The 19,860-nt window shown below is 42.2% G+C and overlaps 2 protein-coding genes across 3 annotated transcripts; one reads left to right on the top strand and one right to left on the bottom strand.

Annotated features, from left to right (window-relative positions):
* Window positions 1–525: 525 nt before the first annotated feature.
* Window positions 526–11,010, bottom strand: armc1 (armadillo repeat containing 1). The gene is made up of 7 exons (XM_037078608.1): window positions 10,703–11,010; window positions 9,641–9,852; window positions 8,832–8,923; window positions 5,321–5,513; window positions 4,645–4,761; window positions 3,573–3,647; window positions 526–2,933 (listed from the first exon to the last, which is right to left on the bottom strand). Exons 2-7 carry the CDS (start codon window positions 9,800–9,802, stop codon window positions 2,742–2,744), a joined length of 831 nt encoding a protein of 276 aa, XP_036934503.1. The 5' UTR covers window positions 9,803–9,852; window positions 10,703–11,010; the 3' UTR covers window positions 526–2,741.
* Window positions 11,011–11,172: 162 nt separating this feature from the next.
* mtfr1 (mitochondrial fission regulator 1) lies at window positions 11,173–16,461 on the top strand. Of its 2 annotated transcripts, XM_037078606.1 has the most exons (9): window positions 11,258–11,320; window positions 12,027–12,117; window positions 12,303–12,411; window positions 12,741–12,839; window positions 13,592–13,722; window positions 13,806–14,041; window positions 14,184–14,442; window positions 14,601–14,781; window positions 15,002–16,461. In XM_037078606.1, the coding sequence occupies exons 3-9, from the start codon at window positions 12,376–12,378 to the stop codon at window positions 15,047–15,049; spliced, it is 990 nt and encodes a 329-aa protein (XP_036934501.1). In that variant the 5' UTR covers window positions 11,258–11,320; window positions 12,027–12,117; window positions 12,303–12,375; the 3' UTR covers window positions 15,050–16,461. The 2 variants fall into 2 exon arrangements, with proteins under 2 accessions (XP_036934500.1, XP_036934501.1); XM_037078605.1 differs by lacking the exon at window positions 12,027–12,117 and having other exon boundaries at window positions 11,173–11,320.
* The last annotated feature ends 3,399 nt before the right edge of the window (window positions 16,462–19,860 follow it).

Genomic DNA, 19,860 nt, shown 5'->3' with positions numbered 1-19,860 from the left:
TGATCTGAGCACACTAACGTCAAAACTGTCATTTAAACGTGCTCTGTAGTCACCTCCCATCCAGATGATACAGCAGGGCAGTGCAGGCCTCCCCTCCAGCTTGGCACAGTGTTTCATTGGAGGCTCAGCGGCAGAAGCAGAAGCAGCATCAGCATCAGCAGTGGCTCCAGGGCCTCCAGCTGGGGCTGGCTGCTGCCTCTGCCTGCCTACCAGTACCGAGGCTGGGGGAGGTGGTGGGCAGGCCGCTGGATTGCCCTGGGGCACCTCACTTATGCACCAGTAAAGAAAACTGAATTTCTCCCCTCTCTATCGCTCTCTGCTAAGAATGGTTGCTGCCTTCAGCAATTTAATTTGACAAAGTGAGGTCTGGAGCACTGGTGTAAGCACTGCACATGCCAGGAAGTGTTTCATGAGAGTGTAATACTGGGAAATGACTGGTCAAGACCATGTTCTCATACATACATGAATACATACATACATACATACAATCAGCCACAAAAAAAAAAAAAAAAAAACAGAACCAGAAATGTTTGATTTTAAGTTTATCATCATTTGCATTAACAGTGTATGGGAATCTACAGTTTTAAGATCTGCATTACATTATATTACATTACATTTGATGACAGACATGTGAAGTCTGTACACATGAAGTTACATTTTTGAGTCTGTGGTTGTTTGTCAACCTTACAGATGCCATTATTCTAATAGGTAAGGGTAATGTACACATGTATCAACACATAAGGACAGTTCTAAGAAACGTTCAAGTATTTCTTTGCAGTATGAGCCGAGACACCGAATATTAAAAATCAAATCACATGATGCAATTTAAGAGCTTAATCCTGTGCAAAATGGAAAAATAAAGAAGTAACTTTAATACTGATGCTGATCCTAACTTTTAACACATACCTTTTTATTAAAGGATGGATGATGACAATGTATAATCACTATGTTTAATGCAAAAAAAAATTAAAATATTATTGCTTGTCCAGAGAAGAGCCATCATCAATTAGATTATTCAGGTCATTCTGTGCAATTCTGCTATCTGTTTGACCTCAACCAACTGTGACGTCTCCGCACCATCAGAATAATATAAGTTGCCTGGTCAGCACTGTGTATAATAACTGCTAATGACACTCAAACAAGTCAGAAGAGATAATAAACAAACCTGGTGCGAGATGAGGGGTTGTAACGACTAAATAAAAAGGACAATACTTGCTATTAGCATTAGCTGCTACATCCTATTATGTGACCTTAAAAAAATGCAAACCAGTATTAGAAAAACAGAAGAAAAAAAAAAAACCTTCACATGAAAAGGTCTGAGATTTTAGGGAATCAGGCACAATTTACAAAATGTACATAATCACGCCTTTGTTCCAGTTTATCACTACTGCTCATGACAGCAATAATGAGTCCTCTGTATGTATGCATGTGTGTGTGTGTGTGTGTGTTTGAGCGTGCACCAACATGATTTTTGCTTTAAGGACACTGCTGGCTAAACTAAAAGTCGAACTGAACAGGTGGGAGCTAGAATACTGTAAAAAAAAAAAAAAAAAAGTCCAGGTAACAGGAGGAAGTATTTGACGAGCAGGCAGCTAACGTGTTTGTCTTCACCATGCTTTACTAAAAGCTACCAAAGACTGAATATAATGATGATGTGCGACAAGAGGGCTGAAAGCAGAGGTAGCCTAAAGTCTGTGCAAATAACACAAGGAGCTGTCAGTCAATACGACGCCACTGCAGAACTCCATTTGATTTTTCCTGCATTTTAGCATCATCAGAGGAGTCCTGATATATGACAGCTAAACGCAGTAAGGGGCCTACTCACTAAGCACTTCTCAGTATAGAACCATTGAATGCATGTGAGCCAGTGGCTGACTGCTGCAGCCTCTTGCTGGTGTCTAAGTTTAGCATTTCTACTGAAGTGATGACCCTCTGTGAGCTTAAAGCTAACGGGAGCCCAGGCCAGGCTGCTGCTGCTGCTAAGGGCCGCGTGGGAAGCACAAACGTTACATCTGACATGCTTGGAGCTCTCGAATCATTTGAATGAATGTTGAAAAAAATAATAATAATAGTAATTATAATATTATCAAAGTAAAATGTCAAAAAGGCACACACAATAATCAAAGATCTAGGCATCAGGCAAGATTGGCACAAGAGACTCGTTGCATGCTAATAAAACTGAAAGGAGGAAAAAAAAAATATTTTGGAAATTAAAGAACAAAAAATCTGAATTTTTTTTTTTTTTTAGTAAAAAGGACGATGACTGGGAATAGACACCAAGAGGAAAACAACAAAAAATCATGCACAAAAAAAGAAATGAAAAATAACTCCCAATTTTCTTACAAAATCAGCCTCAGAACGATTAAACAGCCTGCCACGTGTTCGTCCGTCAACGTAGCGGTACACATTTCCAGAATGGTATTTGGTTTGGGCTGATTTAAAGTCCTCTGGCTATGCCTTGTGAGATACATATGCAGCTAGTATATAGTTGTGCACACACAGCCAGTAGTGGGGTTTGTAGCTCAATATATACACAAGTTAAAGTTATTGCAGGTTCCACTTGGCAGTCCAGCACTTGTTGCACACATTTGGTCTGTGCACTTTGCAGAGGGGGGAGTCTAGACTAGTATAGGGCCGTGAGGCAGGGTTTAGTCCAGGACGAGGCTGAGAAAGACGCTAAGGCTGCAGATGGATGGAACTTTAGAGAAAACGGGGAGCGGAGAGGGAAACACAGGAAGTGGTCACCAGTAAAAGGAGCGCGTCAGGAAGTTGGCGGCCGTGCTTAGCCAGCCCATGCCGTCCGTGATGGATCCCACGCGTGTGACGGCTTTGTCCTGCTCCTCGGACGGACTCTCCTCCTCGGGCAGGTAGTCTGGGATATCCGTGTTCTCCTCCACCAGCACCTCAGAGTCCTCCTGGAATGGCACCATGAGCTGCACAAAGACAGAGGAGAAATATTTAGTTAAAGAAGAACAAAGAAAAAACGAACAGCGGCGAGAATAAGTTGTGTTTGTATTGTCACGAAGCATGCAATGTGTCCAAAAAAACTCATTAAATCCAGGATTAATGTAAAGCACACTTCGACTACAGAGCCAAATGAGCATCATCTGGAGTCAGATTACATGAGTGAGCCACGTCTGCCCCCTGCTGGCCACACTGTATACGACTATTAATGCAGCCTTCAACCTTTTTTCCCCCCCTGAACTATTTCAGCAACAACTAATAAAATCTTTTGCAGATTACTGGACAACATACACTTTGGAATCTCATATTTTGTGAAATTTCAATATGCAGTTTGGGTACGAGCTGCAAATTAGGAATACTCTGCTGTAAATGATGCCAACTAGGACTGTCCATGTGTTTGGCAAAATGCATGTAGCCTACAGGCTGAGGCAGAGATGTGACTAGCTAATCATGTCAGTGTGAATAAGCCTCAGCCACAGGCAAGGGCGGCTGCACTCCCCGTACAGAGATACACACGACATACAGCGAGATTACTGATCCATCAGCTGACACGTTCTAGGTCTTACATACATTAACTTAATGTAAACAATAGATGTTATATCTCTTACCTCTCCTCCATCGTCTGTCTTCACCACCTGCTGAGCCGTCATTACTTTGGTGGAGTTGATTGCTGTGCCCAATGCCTGTGAGAAGAAAACACCGTTATCATTCACAGCTCAGCTCGAACAGGAATGGGGAAACTTTTGGTAAATCAAATGTGAACGATCAAGCAACGGCAATGGAAAAGCTGCTCCAGACACAGGCGGGCGATCTACTCTTCAGCTTTCTTGTATGATATCATACCAACATCAAAGTTATGCCTGAGAAATCCAACCAATCAGATAGAGTAGATTTAAGTTTAAAGTACATTTTAGGCAAATCAGGCTCATTTTTATCAAATGGGATAGTTACCAAGTTTTAAGTACAAATAATAAAGCAACTTTTTTTCCTTAAGCTTTTGCACTGACTGAAGCTTTTTATTTCACGCTTTCAATATTAGCACAAAAAAAAAAAAATCAACAAAGTAATAATAAAACAGGTTACAGTCACATTTTCCAAGTTTCCTAGATTGCAGGAATAAAGACATATGGAGTTATCACTATTATCCTGTCCAACAGAATTGCAATTCACAATATTAACTGGATTATCATCAACATATCTAATTGCACTGAAACACAGTGACATCACTTTAACCTTACATTTTGTTCAGAAAGATATTTTTTATTGCATAACAGATTGGACACTCATCTTTTTAGTGAACAAAAAAAAGATAAAATGAAGAATCTAAGTAATCTTCTTATATGCATGGTTGTTTACGTAGGAATATCACCGATAATGTAACTTTTTAGCTTTAGACTTTGGTGCTGCACCTCAACAGTTTCCTTACTGATTTGGCTGTATTTATTGAGAATTTTAAATCCAATGTCTGAATGTGAAAATTTCAATTGAATTGCTCTTTGAAAGGGCATACCTACATTATCATGCTATTATATTATCATTAAATCAGTGGGATAAAATGGTCTTAAAATGACAATAATATTGTTTATCGCAGTTATATAGTGTCCAACAAAGCCACTGTGACAGGCATATCACACATGCTTCCTAACTTCCTGTATTTTCTGCGTCTGGACAGACGCTCACCTCAGCTTTAAGGTCAGAGCGGATCCTGACAACACATCTCTTGACGGCCATCTGGAAGGTGAAGCTGATGACCCCCCGAATCTTAAGCAACGCCTCCTCGCAAAGGCTCCTTCGAGTCTGCCAACAGACGGGAAACAGATGAAAGGTTTGAGTGGACGTGCGACACAACAGGGCCAACAAGTCATGAGTTAGGAAATGATTGTGGCTTTAAAAGGTACATCAAAGAGTAAAGTAAAGAATCTGCGACAGTTTTATCAAGTCCAGTGTGGGGATATCAGAAATATAAGAAGTCCAGTGAACATGAGTATGGTTTCCAGCTGCCACATTGTTGTGTTTCTGCTGCAGTGATAGCGATGCAGCCCACCAGAGGCCGTCTGTCTGCTGTAATGTAATCTGGCTAGGTGAAAGCTTCCTGCAGTGCAGCGTTCAGGTTCAATCTTAACATCCTGCTGTTCAATGGCTGACATTTACAACCTGACCCCTCCACCCCCCCCCCAGTCCTGTGCCAGACAGACACCACTAAGCTGCACTGACAACACTGTGATAATGACAGCAGCGAGCATGATGCCGCCAAAATGAGATTTTTGTGCATCAGCAGACGTTTGGTGTGTCGGAGCATGATAGATGCGCGCCAGTGCGTCGTGTTGAGACCTGGACGTGCTCCGTGAACACTTACAGGGTCGTCCAGTCCGTCGATGTGCAGCACCACAGTTTTGGCCCTCTTGTTGTTGGAGCCCAGGAAGAAGTGGGCTTTACGCTGGCAGGAGGCAGCTGCTGCCTCGGCCTGTTCGGCTTCTTCTTTACCGGCCGCTTGCAAGATCTCATAGATCTCAGAGGCCAACAGTTTGGTCTCCCCTGGCGACGTACCCCTTTGGTGAGAGAGTAAGAACAAGGTTGGAGCGGGGACAATCGTCAAAGATATGACACATGAATTGCAGATGTGGTTCATGTACACACACGTGCTCCGTTGTGTTGACAGTGTATTTGAAAATACATCTGTAACAAAATAGAAAAATAAGTCTAAATATAGGATATCTTGAACATTGATATATAAGCACAGTTTGCTATGTGATGTGATGTAATGGTGTCCTGAGCAGAATATGACTTCACACTAACTCCATATGTGCTTTTTCGTAGCCATCCAGCTGTGCAGGTATGTTAGCACATTAGAGGGCCTCACTATCATCTCCGTGTCCATTTTCAAAATGGCGGCGAGCACACTTAAACCTTTTGAAAAGGCAGCTAAACAGTGCACTAAAATATGTTTCTGCAAGGGTTTGAGGCAGGAAAGTTAAGATCCTCCTTGAGGTTTGTAGAGACAGTGATGTCTAACATCCTCTTCTGTCAAACTTTACACAACCTCTTGTGCAAAGTAATGTAAATAATGCAACGTGAGTTATAGCAAGCGGCATGGCAGATGAGGAGCTTGTGCTGAAAAAGGACCCTCTTTACTGCAATTTTGTGTTTTAATGGTGCAAATGGAGACATTCCTTGGCTGCATCAAGCCTGGCATTTCATTTAGACAATTATAGGTCTAATAGGACAATTTAGATCACGACTGTGACTAAATAGATCGTAGTGTCAAAAATATTGAAAACCAATACATATAGGAATATTTGAAACTGTTTCAATTCTTATTTTTCGCAGTATCGATACACCAGTATTAGTTCTCTCCTCTCCAACAGAGTTGGTCCATGCCATCCATGCCGTGTAACTCTTGCTCTCAGAGAGCTGTACACAAGTCTCGTTACATTTATCTTTCGATAACAATCTACAATATGAGCTCAACATTGTGTCAACACCAGTAGTAACAAATTCTTGATCTGCACCACAGTTTGACAATTTGATCTGAGCTTCATGAGCAGTGCATGTTCAGATGCCACTTTCTTCTTTTTTTTATTTCTTTATTTCCAACTTTCATGACAAAACAAAATGCCTGAGGTTCTGGTGGTCTAATGCCATTTCTAGTGACAATGAATGTCCTACATATAGCCTGTAAAGGTGCAATACGGTTGAATACATGTAAGACTGAAATCAAGAATAGGTAAACTTGTGCATTCTTAAAAGGCCAAGCTAGAAAAACCCACGACCCACACTTCTGTGGGAGGGAATAAGTGTGAATGCGGCTTAAAATGTTGATAAATTCATTCAGCTTCCTTTTTGTCTCTGATGCTGGAGCATTAGAACACGGAGGGGCACAGTGACAGCCTATCATCAGCCAACCTTTCAAGTATACAAACACGATCAATCTCTGAGTGTGTTCATCCCAATATATTCTGTGTACACTGAAAGACAATGCTGCAATCCATCACACAACATCCAAACTCATGCTAATTAAAACCTATTCTGCACTTCAATCATATTTTTACCGCCCTTTTAGCAAAAAAGAAATACACAAAAGAGTGGAATATCTTAGTGGGCAGCAGCTTTCCCTGAAGACGCCACAGGAGGTCGGTTGCAGTTACTGATATTTTCTGAGGGATCCTGCGATACCTCTGCAGGCTATATTGCTTTATGTGTCACCAAGTCATCACTCCTTCTATAGTAACCACATACGACATCAGCTGTCTGGCTTGACTGCCCTCTGGGAGCCTGGTGCTTCCCAGCGCTGCACAACCTAATAATCCTGATCCAGCTCTATGGAAACCTGCCAGCCCTTAGGCGATTGATTTATTTACCTCTTTGTCACTTTCATGAGCTGAATAAGAGCCAACATTGTCTTGAGCTTCTGATCTTAATGTCTTGAAGGAACGAAAATGGTATTCACACCTGTTCGGTGCAACTATGCAAGACGCTGCAAGACGCTGCCCCCTCAGCCGCGTGTTGCCACTCTGTCCAGCTACGATCGACCTCTACCCAACGTCACATCGACTGGACTGCAAGCAGGGAGAGCTGCTGCCATTACTGCAGGGCTCCTCTTGATGCCACCCCTGACTAGCTGAAGTGACTCGCTCACTCCAGGGCCAGCAAGAGCTTTGCCGCAGGAGAGACGAGAGGAGGGGGCGACAAAAATCATACAGGCTACAGCCGGCCACTTGAACATAGGTCTATTCCTATCAGGGCGCTAATGATGAACAGCAGTCACTTAACAGAGCTGCCACGCACCCGGGGGTAAGAGCAGCTATCTGGAGCACAACACGTCCTCAAAGCGGACCTGCCTATGACACTACATGGGTGACCAGAGTGGGTTCATTATGCTGGAATAAAGTGGGCACCACACTTTTTTTTTTTTTTTTTTAAAGATTGCTTAGAATCAGTGCTAGTTCAGCTTTTTAATAATAGGAAAATTCAAGCACTCTCAACATACCAAAATCAAAAACTGTCCTGCCCAAATATCACAACAGACGATGTTACGGTCTCAGAGTGAGAATGACATGTAGTCTCATTTGAATCCCTTGGTTGATATATTGGTTGATATTTGATTTCACAAGAGTTTATTCATACATTTAATCTATCATGGCGACATGAAAGCAGATAGAAATGGGGTCAAACTGCTTTCTTCTTCATGCCCAGTGGCAGACTAAATTGCAGTGAAAACAAGTTTTATATGGAACTAATCCAATTGCAGATGGTGTCATTGTTCTATAGCCATCACACTGTGTGATCAGGTGACAGGATACAAAAAAATATGATGACGGGCTTGTTTCATCTAAAACCCTTTAAGGTTTTCGGTTTACAGGAGTGATGTAAACGCCAGGTTAAAGAATTAGAGTTCAAGCATATTCCTAACCTCAAAAAACACAATTTTTAAGCATTTTACAACATTTCAAGACTTTTTTACAAACCCTGCAAAATGTACCTTGTGTGAAAAATGAGCCACCTCCGCTAAACAACCTGCTAACTCCACTACAAAACAGGAGCAAATATGAGCTCACATCAGTAAAAACACGCATGTGGACTCATCAAGAAATTGTCGAGAGGTGGCAGGATGCATTAACATCTATGACATGCAGAAACAGCAATTTAACTGTTTACTGCACGACTCTATTTCAACTTTAATCACATTCATCCTGACAGGGCAGCTGGATTGACGTCATCCTGCATGGAAAATTTGCAGACTGGCACACATTGTCTGTGCAAAACAAAAGAAATCCTAGGTTAAGGTTTTACGCTAAAGAAAGTGCACAGTGAGCGTGTGTGTGTGTGTGTGTGTGTGTGTGTGAGATGTCGTGATGATGGGGACTTGCTTCTGCATGACATTCTGCAGACTCAGCATCATGCCCAGCTCGCCCTTCATCTTCTCCCTGTTGGCTCGACATTCTGCCAGGTAGCGCACGGCCTGCAAGGACAAGGGCAACCGTTATCTATCCGCCGCTAAAAGCTGACAGACCCCTTGTGATATCAGAGGAGAGAGAGCTTTCAAAATGAGTGAGCCTGTACAATGCGAAAAATATTACATAACCAATATAAATACACATGCACTGACCCCGTGTTTACACTTCACGGGTTACCGTCAAGGAGGAACTGTTACGTAAAAGCCACTGAAGTGTTTGCTCACAATAAAGCATTGCAGGAAAGGGTGCCGGTGGTGCAAGTTGGTTGCCATTTCAAGCCTTGTGTTAAAACACTAAACAGACAGCAGATGTCACCATTGCACAGTGTTTTCTTTTTATGTACATATAAAGTGCATGTGTAGCTGTTTAAATACCACCACGTGTCAGCTTGTGACTGTGACACAGTGGTGGGAGAAGTGGCCTTTAGACGGTCAGAGGAACCTGCTCTGAGGCTGCTGGACAGCAGGGGGGGACAGACTGTGACATGAGCAGAAAACAACTAAAGTAAAGAACCAGTAGAGAACTTAACCAATTAATAACAAAGGCCTATTGAATCTGAACAGTTGCTGTAGATATTTAGACTCATACATTTAAATAATTGATATGTATCTTTGTTGGGTCGTAAAGAATACCGTTTCTCTTAAGGCACCAGTAGCCGTCTGTGAGGAGTCTTACATGTGAACTTATGACGAAAATGTAAATAATTGATGCTGATGGCTCACCAATAGTGCAGAGTAGACGACCTGTGGGTTGGGGTGGTCCAAAAAAAGGATGAGACCTGGCAGACAGCCTTGGTCTTCTACTATGGCTCTTCTGTTCAGGGGGTCTGCAGCGAGATCTCTCAGCTGGTTCACCACAGTCAGTGCATCAAGCTCCGCACTCATGGTGCCTCTTGTCTTGACGTCACGCACATCAAACCAACCTCTTCCCTCTACTAACAAAAAAAAAAAGAAAGATGGAACTCAGGGAGCTTACATTAGTCAAATCATGGCTGGAGCTAACTAAGCATGATTATACTGTTGATTGTCTCAATTAATTGTTTTTCCTACTAAATGTCAAAAGGTGATATCTTCATATGTTCGCAACCACTCGTAATAAACCTAGAAATATCCAGTTTTTGAAACAAGTCTTTACATTTGAGAAGCTGAAAACAAGAAATGTTTAGGCTTTTAAATTCTTAAATGACATGAACATAAACTGGCTGTCACTATTACTGAAAGATCATTTCCTGTGAGCCAGCTGATCAATTAATAAACGACTGGTTGCAACACTGAAACAAATACAATTTATGTGCATAACAACAAATCTCAACACCTAGTCTGTTTTATGTTTCACTTAGCAATATGAAGTGTCTCGGCATAACCGTCCTACTAAACTTCAACAAGTATCCCACTGCCTTAGACCAAGTTTTACTGAGATGTTTGTTATTTCTATGGATTTATATCAGCAATAACCTCTTAAATGAGGTGACACGCCAGCTGACTGATTAGAGACTCTTGTAAAGTTGCTGATTTTACTGATATACACTGATAACTGCAGATAGCTCATGTAAGAGCAAATAGCTTAGCATGCTTTGGTAAGCTAGTTCATAAAACATGCGGTTCGATCTCGTGATTTTCTGCTGACAGAATAAAGCAATTTGTGCAAGTCAGAACACAAACACTTGTTTTTGACAAAGGCACTTTCTACGACCCCCAGCCTCACCTCAAATCACGCCCTGTGGTACAGGGGCGATTCAGCAGCTAAGCTAGGCTAGCTAACGTTACTTGACAATTATAGCATACCTTTTGGACAGTGTTCAGTGAAACCATGAGACAACCCCAGCTGACTTCAGTTACAACAGATGCAAAAACAAGAACCAAGAGAGATACGGCTAAGTTTCGATGACACCTTTAAAACAACTGTAACAAAATAATATCACAAACGCTAGGCCTGCGCCTCTTTCTTTACTACGGTACTGAGGCTAGCAGCTGTGCCCAGTGTTTGGGTTTTGTGGCAGATCAACGGGTACAGCTGTTTCGTTAATCGGGACATCCCAGTTTTCCGTTAAAATCCCAGCGGTGAGGCAAGGCAAAGCCTCGCCGGGCAACGTAGGGACATATAACGAACATACAGCAAGTTCCCAAAATATGATTGGACATTATAATTTGATTGACTGGTATTAGACCCAATCATCAGATGGTATTCTGTTAAAGCTCAAATGCAATCGGTGACTTTGCCTGTCAATCAATATAAATAACCAATGGTGGCGTGCCATAGTCACAACCTAGCTATTGTAATCTGTGTAATCCAATTGGCTAAAGATGTATTCCATGACTCTTCCCACATTTCCCCTGCAGTGGATGTCCGACAGAAGACAAGTTGGAAAAAATTACTAAAGTTGTCAACCAGCGTCCGTCACGGTAAGTTGGTCTCAAACTCACGTAGAACTGACCTCCGCCTGTGAATACATCGTTTAAACATTTTGTCTGGTGTCACACCTTTGGGTTACATAGAAGTACGGGTGTCTTTAGCGTATCCTACGAAATGTTGCTAAAGGTGGCTGGAGTTAGCTAGCGTAGCTATCGTTGCTAGCATCAGTTAACTGTTCTGCCCGCTAAATGTAACATCCACCCGTTTAATTTGGCTGAGCTAACCGCTAGCCTGTCACAACCATACCAGCTGACATCTGTCAGTGAACGATTAAGAGTTTCTTGTCCTTATCGTATGTGAGTTCATGAAACCAACAAACAGCGGTAGATAGTATCTCGTGAATATCGTGCTGCATTAACAGAAACGCTGGATAGACAACGCTAGTTAAATAGTTGGTACTGATGAGAGAAATGGAAAGTACTTCATTAATCTCAGTCATAAACTACAGTGTTAGAGCAGACAGTCGTACTTGTAATGGCAAATCAATGTCAGCTGTTAATTATAACTCTACCAAGTTCAATCTCTGTAGTACCTTTGTTTGTTACTGTTTTAGCTAAACGTTACCATCCTTTTGCACTTGAAATCGTTTGCTGAAATGGCTCGGATCAGGCTAATTCATCTAGAAATAAATGTTTTGGGGTTTTTTTAAGTAGCTCTTGTAAATCTTGTAATAGCTTGTATTTACTTTGTTGCCAGTTTGCCAGTTGTACATGCCCCACTTGTTGGGAAAAGGATGGAGAACTTCGTATTCCTCACTGGCAGCAATGATTACATTGGACAAATTACTGTAAGCTTTTTGAAGTCAATACTGGTCAACACTACTAAAGCCTGAGACATAATCGGTGTATTGTACTAGAGCATTTTAACTCAGGATTACATTGTAGAGGCTTAAGGCTCCTCAAGAAGTTATTGTCGGTCTTAAGTTTTGGCATTCAAGTTGAATGTATCACGTTTGTTTCATGTTTCTTCTAGGTGACCGTTTGGTGATGATGCCTTTGGTGTCAGGGCGCATGTCTACCTGCCCTTTTGAAACACATCAACAGAAATGAGTAAAGATCATACACAAATTGAAATGGACCTGGTATGTGAAAGTCCATGTTGATATCTGAGATTAACATGTCTGATAAACATTCTTTTTCCAGACATTTTGAAATTTGATTTCGTGGTCTTACAGAGCACATTCTACCTTTTTTATTGACTCTCAACTCAAAGCCTATTGTGAAGGTCTCTCAGTTGCAAGATCTGATAAGTACCAACCCTGACTAGTGAAATCTGCCGGTGCTCCCACGTGTTTCTAGCTTGTGTAGACTGCAAGTTATTAAATGAATTAACTGTAAATGACAGAATTTGGAATTTAATTTATTTCTTTTATTTGTGACTCAAGTGATTGTTTAAACTTCTGTATTGCAGGCTTTTGGATCAGCTAAGCCCTATGGGTCCTCGAGAAGTATTGTGAGGAGGATAGCTGCTAGTCTTCCTCTTAAACCCTGCCCCAGGGTTCATTTTCAGGTGAGGGAAGGTTAGCTGAGTTTTCATAGTTTTGTCATTCAACAGACTAACCCTTATGTCTTTAAAATGTAGTGTGTATATTTTGTATTTTTAGATAATGGCATGTTGTCCTTCTTGTTATTCCATGTTTTTTTAAATAGTCACCTATGACACAGCCAAATCTACTCTTCTGTCTTTCTGCCTATGTCTGCCGACTGTTCACACACAAATCACACTCACTCTTCAACGTTTATTAACCCTGCTCGTCTGACTGTTTACATTTATGAACCATAAACCGTGGATGCCGTCATTATGACAGCTATTTTGTTATTATTCGAGTTCTGACTGTTTGTTCAGAAGTTTTTAAACTGTTATCAATACAACCCTTGACATATTTCAGATAATTCAGTGGCATGACATTTTAAAACTGAATTGGATCTTCTTGACTTTTCTGTCTCCTTCAACACTGTGCCTTCTCTTTTCTTCTGTCTCCAGCTCCCCTTCCCTAGCAATGAGGAATGCAGCATGTCTGCTTTAGGTCAGTTTTTTTTAGCAATCCTCAAGCTGATGAAAGACCTGTTGAGCTTCCTGAACCTTTCATTTACAACTTGTAGATCTCCTCCTAACCCCTTACCTCTGAACTGCCATTTTTACTTAATTAGTTGCTTTTATTAATTGCTGAAATGCACTGTTGTGCTGTGTGCTTGGATGTGGTCTTTTCCATGATGAGTTTTTTCTGTTTAAATGTTAAACATGGCATCCCTCTCTAACAGCTTCATCCATATACTGAGGATGCTGGTGTCTTTATTGGCGCTAGGAGGCAGAATGGTGTTGTGGCCTCTCTGGCTGATATTGCCTTGATAGACAGGGATGATGAGGACGAAGACAACCTGGGCAAACCCAGGTGAGAGCTCAGTTTCATGCGTCATAATTAAGTTTGTAACTATGGATTGTGTGTAGAAAAGATGATTCCCCTTTTTACAACAGGTCCGGGATCTCACAAGGACTCGTGTTCCGAGCACGCGAGCCTCATTCCCAGAGAAAACCTTTCACCCGCCGGAGGTCACTGCCTAGTCTACATGAGGGGGCTCTGGATCCCCAGGGACAAACAGTCGCCAACGATGAGGCCTTTCAGAAGATCAGTGTGCTGGAGAATGAACTTGCGAAACTCAGAGCACAGATAGCGCAGATCGTGTTGGCTCAGGAAAAGAGCGCACAGCCAGGTAAATAAACAGACTCTCTGTGTTTGGTGTCAACACTGACTGTTTCTGCTCTGCTGTAGTTACATGCATTTTACTGTAGATGGCAGCAGGATTTCACATGTTCCACAGCTTTGAGCTTTCTCTTTCCTTTGTTTCACCTCAGCTGCTACCATAGGGACACCTCCCCCTCCACCCTCTGGTGCCCTGCCTCCCCCGCCACCTCCTCCTCCTCCTCCTCCACCACCACCACCACCACCTCTTCTAGGTCTCCAGCGGACATTTTCTGCCATAGACTTAATAAGGGAGCGCAGAGGGAAGAAGACAGAGGGACAGACAACTTTGGATCCAAAGCCAGCAGAAATTCCCAACATGCTTGATGTCCTGAAAGACATTGGCAAAGTCAAGTTGCGGTCAGTCAAAAGGTAGGCCTCTGCTTTCATAGTGGACCAATCAAAATGATTTCAGAAACATTGTGGAGAATTGAGTTTCTTTTTTTTTTTGGAAGCTAATAAATATGTGTCTCAGCTAACAGTGGTGTTTTTTAAATTCCTGACTTGATTTGAATGTTTATGCTCTAAAGTCGTCCAGTGGAAGTTGATCCCAAATTGAAGTCTAACGAGCCGGCGGATCCTGCAACTCTCATCGCAGAGGCCCTGAAACGCAAGTTCGCCCACCGTTATCGACACAACAGTGAACGAGATGACAAGGAAGAGTTCAGTCTTCCTGTTCCAGCAGTGAAACCTCAAACTGAAACCCCTTTGGTGAGAGATGTTACAGTTTTAATCACTGCTATATAAAACAAGCCACCGACTCCACTAAGTCTGCCATTAATTCATACTTTACGTCCGAGGTAGGCTGTTCTTTTCTTAGCGTGGGACTTCGAGGGTCTGCTCTAACATGTTCTTTTGTCATCAGACTGATCTGATCTAAGTGGTTTACAGTGTGTCATGTACTTGTTTTGTCCTCTGTCTGCTTTCACAGTTTGGGCAGCACATGTTGAAAAAAACTGGAAAAAAGAAGTTGCTCTGAACAGGTGATTCTGAGCCGGAGGTCCAGATGTACCACCGACACTTTGAAGTGCCTCATCAACCTTTTAATATCAGCTGTTTCTGTGGAAGGACAAGGGATTCTGTCTGAAATAGATGACTAGTCTGCTTCAAGTATCAGTCATCTCATAATATTGCATCTGATGATCATCTTGACCATCTGTTTTTGCACTTTTCTAACTTATAATATTAGCTTTCTCTTTTAGAAACATGATTTTTTATGTTTAACTGAATGTTTTTTGTTTTTGTGTTGAATAGTCTGAATTTATGTCCATCACAGTCCTCGGCGAACAAGTTGGAGGCATGAGCACATCTTTCAGCAACACTACAGAATAGTTAAAATCGGTTTTATTGTTCAGTCATCACTTTGGATTTTGTTAAACTTTTGTTGCACACAACATAGTTGGTCATTTCCATTCTCATGGGGTTTGTGAAAGCCAGATAGTTATTCTACCATAAGAAGAAAGGGAGCACTTTCTTACTCATGGAATATTGTGCTTTATTGTTCATGTATGTATCATGACATGTAGATTAATTTATAATTGGGATACGTTTATTTATGTTAGAGTTAAAATAGATAATTAAGTTTTGAACAGGTAATTATGTTACAGATTTTACTGTTATTAATTCCAGGCAGGTTTTGAAGAGTTTTGTTGGATCCTGTGTTGGGTCCCAGTTGCCAGTCTTGCCAGGACTTGTGTGTGTTTTGCTGGTTAAAATAAATGTCTCAGTTTTAGTTGACATTATTTATCTCTGTTCTACAATTAGATTAAAGGGCCAAAGACATTCCAGTTGTGCTCTGCGAGATTCTGCCTTTCACTGCCAAATGACCTTTTTCTGTTTCCTATTTGGGATACTACTGTAACTGTTCAGCAAACTTTATATTTCTAGATTATTAACGGTACAGTTACATGTGTAATGTTATGTTGCTTTATCAATACTTCTCTTGATAAGAGAAGTCCTTTTTATCAGAAGCATGTAAGACTCACAGTTCAAAATCCTCAAATAAGTACTTGTTGTGGTTAACTTTGTATTGACAACATATTTTAGTCATGGGTCCTAAGGCACCCACTGTTATCAGTGTCCCAAAGGTGTAAATGATGGTTTTGTGCCAGCAATCTTCACATTGTCATGCCTCAGTTTGAACTTGTGTCTCAGAAAATGAAAACTACTGTCATGCAAGCACTTTGTTCCAAGTGTCTGATTGCAGTTGTTCCCAGTTTTGTTCACTATGCCAGTGTAGTTGCTGCTTCCACACAACTTCACTAGTATTACCTTTTATATAAAGGGAAGGTGTGTCAGTACTAAGTGTTCAAGGGTTTGTAGAAACGTTGTCTTCCATAAAAACTATCCACTTGAATTGTTGAATCTCTAAATAAAAGTTTGTCTGCCTCACTTGGTCAAGTGTGTATCTGTCATGGCTGAGTGTTAACAGAAGCTGTTGACATCTTTAAAAGTTTGTGAGTTTTAGAGAAAAAAAAAAGATCTTGAGAGTTTAGTTTGATATATTTAGCATAGATATACACGCAGAGAAATTAACATTCTGTCTATATTTTTTAATTGTTCTGCTGTCTGTGCGTCTGTCGCAGTTGCTCCTTGTTGGTTGTGGATGCTTAAGGCATTAGCCCTTTATAAATTACATGAAGTTACACCAGCCAGCAAACCTGCCTTTCATATTAATGTTATCAAGACATATATCAAGCACATTAATAGGGCAAACGATATAAATAACATTAATACAGAGCCCCTGGAGTCCCGAAGCCGCCCCCCAAAGATTCATACTGAAATGGCGCGTTGAATTTAGCCCGGCATTAAAAGTGCGTCCGGACGATGCCTGATTTCACCTCTTTTATTTTGGAATATGAATATGTATCATAGTCGTTCATCATATGAGAATGGTTGATTTATTGATTGATTGGTATACTTATGAATTAATTACCCCACAACATTCAGTGTGAGTGGAAAATAATCTGCAACTAGTTACGATTTACCTACGTATTACTGCAGCGTCACTTCCGCCATAACTTGTGCGTTTGTTCGTGCGTGACAGCGAGTGTGTGTGTGTGTGTGTGTGTGTGTGTGTGCGCGCGCGCGCGCGCGAGTGTTCGATGGGCGCTTTGATGTTCGTTCTAAATGACGCACGCACATTGCTTGAAAGCTAATTGTGACGTCATAGAATGTCCAAAAAAGATTACAGCAGGTTTGCAATCCTGGATATAAACGACTTTTAGTTTATACTTGCGATAGGTACTGATCAGACTAGACCAGACCCAGCACAAGAGCTAGAGCTAATAGCTATTTACTACGAACAGCACCCAACAACTTTCAGCGAGTTTCAAACCAACTTGAGGAAAGAAATAGACATGTCTTCAGTGGAGCAGTGCGGATCTCCGATGGATACCACCATCACTATCAAACCAGGAGCTGTGAAGCCCATTGTGAACAAACACTTTGATCAAATCTCTGAAATACAGTGGAGCCTGTTAGCTTCTGGGATTTGTGAGCCAGAAGTCGAATTGATACTGACTGATATGCTGTGTGAAATCATACAGACGATCGCTTCGTCGGCTTTGAGCATAGTTTTACCAATGTTTCAGGAGCGTCTGCGGACTAATACTTCCCAGGATGAGATAAATACAGCTTTGGAATACGTCAACACACAGCTGGGCGAGTCCCTCATTGACAGTTTTGCTGAGGTTCTTCACGTCTCACCGGAAAAAAGTGAGAGTGTAGACAAGCTGACGGAGCTGGTCGAGGAGGAAGTTTCACGTAAGGTTGCCACTGCTGTATCTCTGGCCATCAACAGCCCGACTATACCAGAAAGCTCTTCCATTTTCATCTCTGGCACCATGTGCTGCGGCACGTCCCTCTATCAAATGGTGACTCATGTTATCGAATGTCTGAGAAGATTTATGAATAAGATGACATCCAGCTGCATGCGCTGTTTGCGCTCAAACACTCCTGAATCTGAAACACTGACCCTGGAATCAGAGATGAAATCGTCTCAGAGGATGAAATCCAAGATTTCTGTTCTCTCAGAGCAATGTGAATCTTCTGGGACCATGACATCCAAGGTCTCTGTTCCCTCGGCGAGATGTGAATCGTCTCAGAGCAGGATATCTAAGATCTCAGTTCCCTCAGCGATGTGTGAATCATCTCAGAGCAGGACGTCTAAGATCTCAGTTCCCTTAGCGACGTGTGAATCATCTCAGAGCAGGACGTCTAAGACCTCAGTTCCCTCAGCAAGGCGTGAATCATCTCAGAGCAGGACGTCTAAGACCTCAGTTCCCTCAGCGAGGCGTGAATCATCTCAGAGCAGGACATCTAAGACCTCAGTTCCATCAGCGAGGTCTAAATCATCTCAGAGCAGGACGTCTAAGACCTCCGTTCCCTCAGTGAAATGTGAATCGCCTCTGAGTATGAAATCAAAGGTCTCTCTCCTCTCAGTGACTCAAGCTGTGGCTGAAATCCTTGACAAGTGGTCCACTGAGCAGGTTAGCTCTGTCTCCCAGGGTCCCAGCCCCTCTTTGGATGCTTGTGATGCAGCATTTGAGATTGTCCGCATTGTAAGTAATGATCTTCATTATTCTGACAGAGATGATGATAGTGACAAGAAGAGTAGCTCATCCAAACATCATTTCAATTTGAGATTAATACTTAATAAAGTGAAAGAGTTTTTTGCCTGCCGGGCCACACTTTCAAAGGACACCTCAGATGAAAGCCCAGAGGAGCGCAAATGCAGATTTCTTAAGTTTTCAAAGAAACAATTTCAGAAAATGGAGTCAGAGCTGAAAATGTCTCTTGAGAAAGAAGACCTTGCCTTTGGCGTGCCTCTCAGCCAGGATTCAGGGTCCTCTCAGCCGACGCAAAAAGTGGCCTCAGATGAAAGTTCTGATTTGCCAGGAGCCGATTCAGGGTCTCCAAGACCGAAATCAGAGGCCGGCATTCAGACTGGCATGGTGCCATTAATCAGTTTACAAGAGAAGCTGCCCTCTTCTATAGAGTTTGATTCGATCAAAAGTACTGTCGAGACCTTGTTTGATATCTCCACCCAGCCAGAGAAATCTAAACCACAGGCCAAGGAAAGCCTGAGAAGCCTGGCTAAGCAGCTTTCAAAAGACTTGACTGACAAGATTTATGGTCATGTCGCGGTTGTCGGCATAGATCAAATTCCCTCAAACCCGCTGAGAAGAAGCGTCTCTGACCCTATCATCGTTCGTCTTGGGGAGAGGGTGAGCCCTACTCTGTTCTACCCTTCTCTTCAAAGTAGGCATGTCATCATAGAGGACTCAGTGGGAAAGTTCCTGCAGCAGATGTGTCACTGGGTGGAGAAGGAGCAATCAAACAGGACAAGTCACAGTGAGAAAGTGTCCGGTGCACTAGGTGACATCAGAGACCTAATCGAAGAAACAGTGACCCCACCAAAGGACGCTGTGCCGGAGACCCTTGAAGCCTGCGACAGCCAGACTAGAACACCCAGTCGTTCAGCTCCAGTCACACTATGCAGTGACGATTCAGTGAAAGACAGCCAGAGTAGAGCAACCAGTTGTTCGACTCTAGACTCACGACTCGGCGATGATTCATTGAAATCAGTTACCGGACTCTCACCGCTGGCAGCCCACTGCTCATCTCGTGTATCAGAGAGGACAACCAACAACATCATCACGGCTCTACTCATGAGACTCGTCATGACTGAGGCCCCTAGGCAAGTCAGAAAGTCCAGTCAGGCAAAGGACATTGAAACCATCATCGAGCGCCTCTCAGAAGTAGCACGGGAGAACATCAACATCAGCG

Source organism: Acanthopagrus latus, chromosome 19 (genome assembly GCF_904848185.1).
Source record: "Acanthopagrus latus isolate v.2019 chromosome 19, fAcaLat1.1, whole genome shotgun sequence".
NCBI lineage: Eukaryota > Metazoa > Chordata > Actinopteri > Spariformes > Sparidae > Acanthopagrus > Acanthopagrus latus.
The sequence above is the reverse complement of the archived record's forward strand: the minus strand, read 5'-3'. Positions and strand labels throughout refer to the sequence as shown.

Coding starts and splice junctions, on each gene's coding strand:
- armc1 (XM_037078608.1), bottom strand. CDS start 9,802: ATGAGTGCGGAGCTTGATGCACTGACTGTGGTGAACCAGCTGAGAGAT. Junction 4,762..5,320: donor TCGACGGACTGGACGACCCT/GTAAGTGTTCAC, acceptor GTCTGTTGGCAG/ACTCGAAGGAGCCTTTGCGA. Junction 3,648..4,644: donor GCTCTGACCTTAAAGCTGAG/GTGAGCGTCTGT, acceptor TTCTTCTCACAG/GCATTGGGCACAGCAATCAA.
- mtfr1 (XM_037078605.1), top strand. CDS start 12,376: ATGAGTAAAGATCATACACAAATTGAAATGGACCTG. Junction 12,412..12,740: donor CACAAATTGAAATGGACCTG/GTATGTGAAAGT, acceptor TCTGTATTGCAG/GCTTTTGGATCAGCTAAGCC. Junction 14,042..14,183: donor GGAAAAGAGCGCACAGCCAG/GTAAATAAACAG, acceptor GTTTCACCTCAG/CTGCTACCATAGGGACACCT.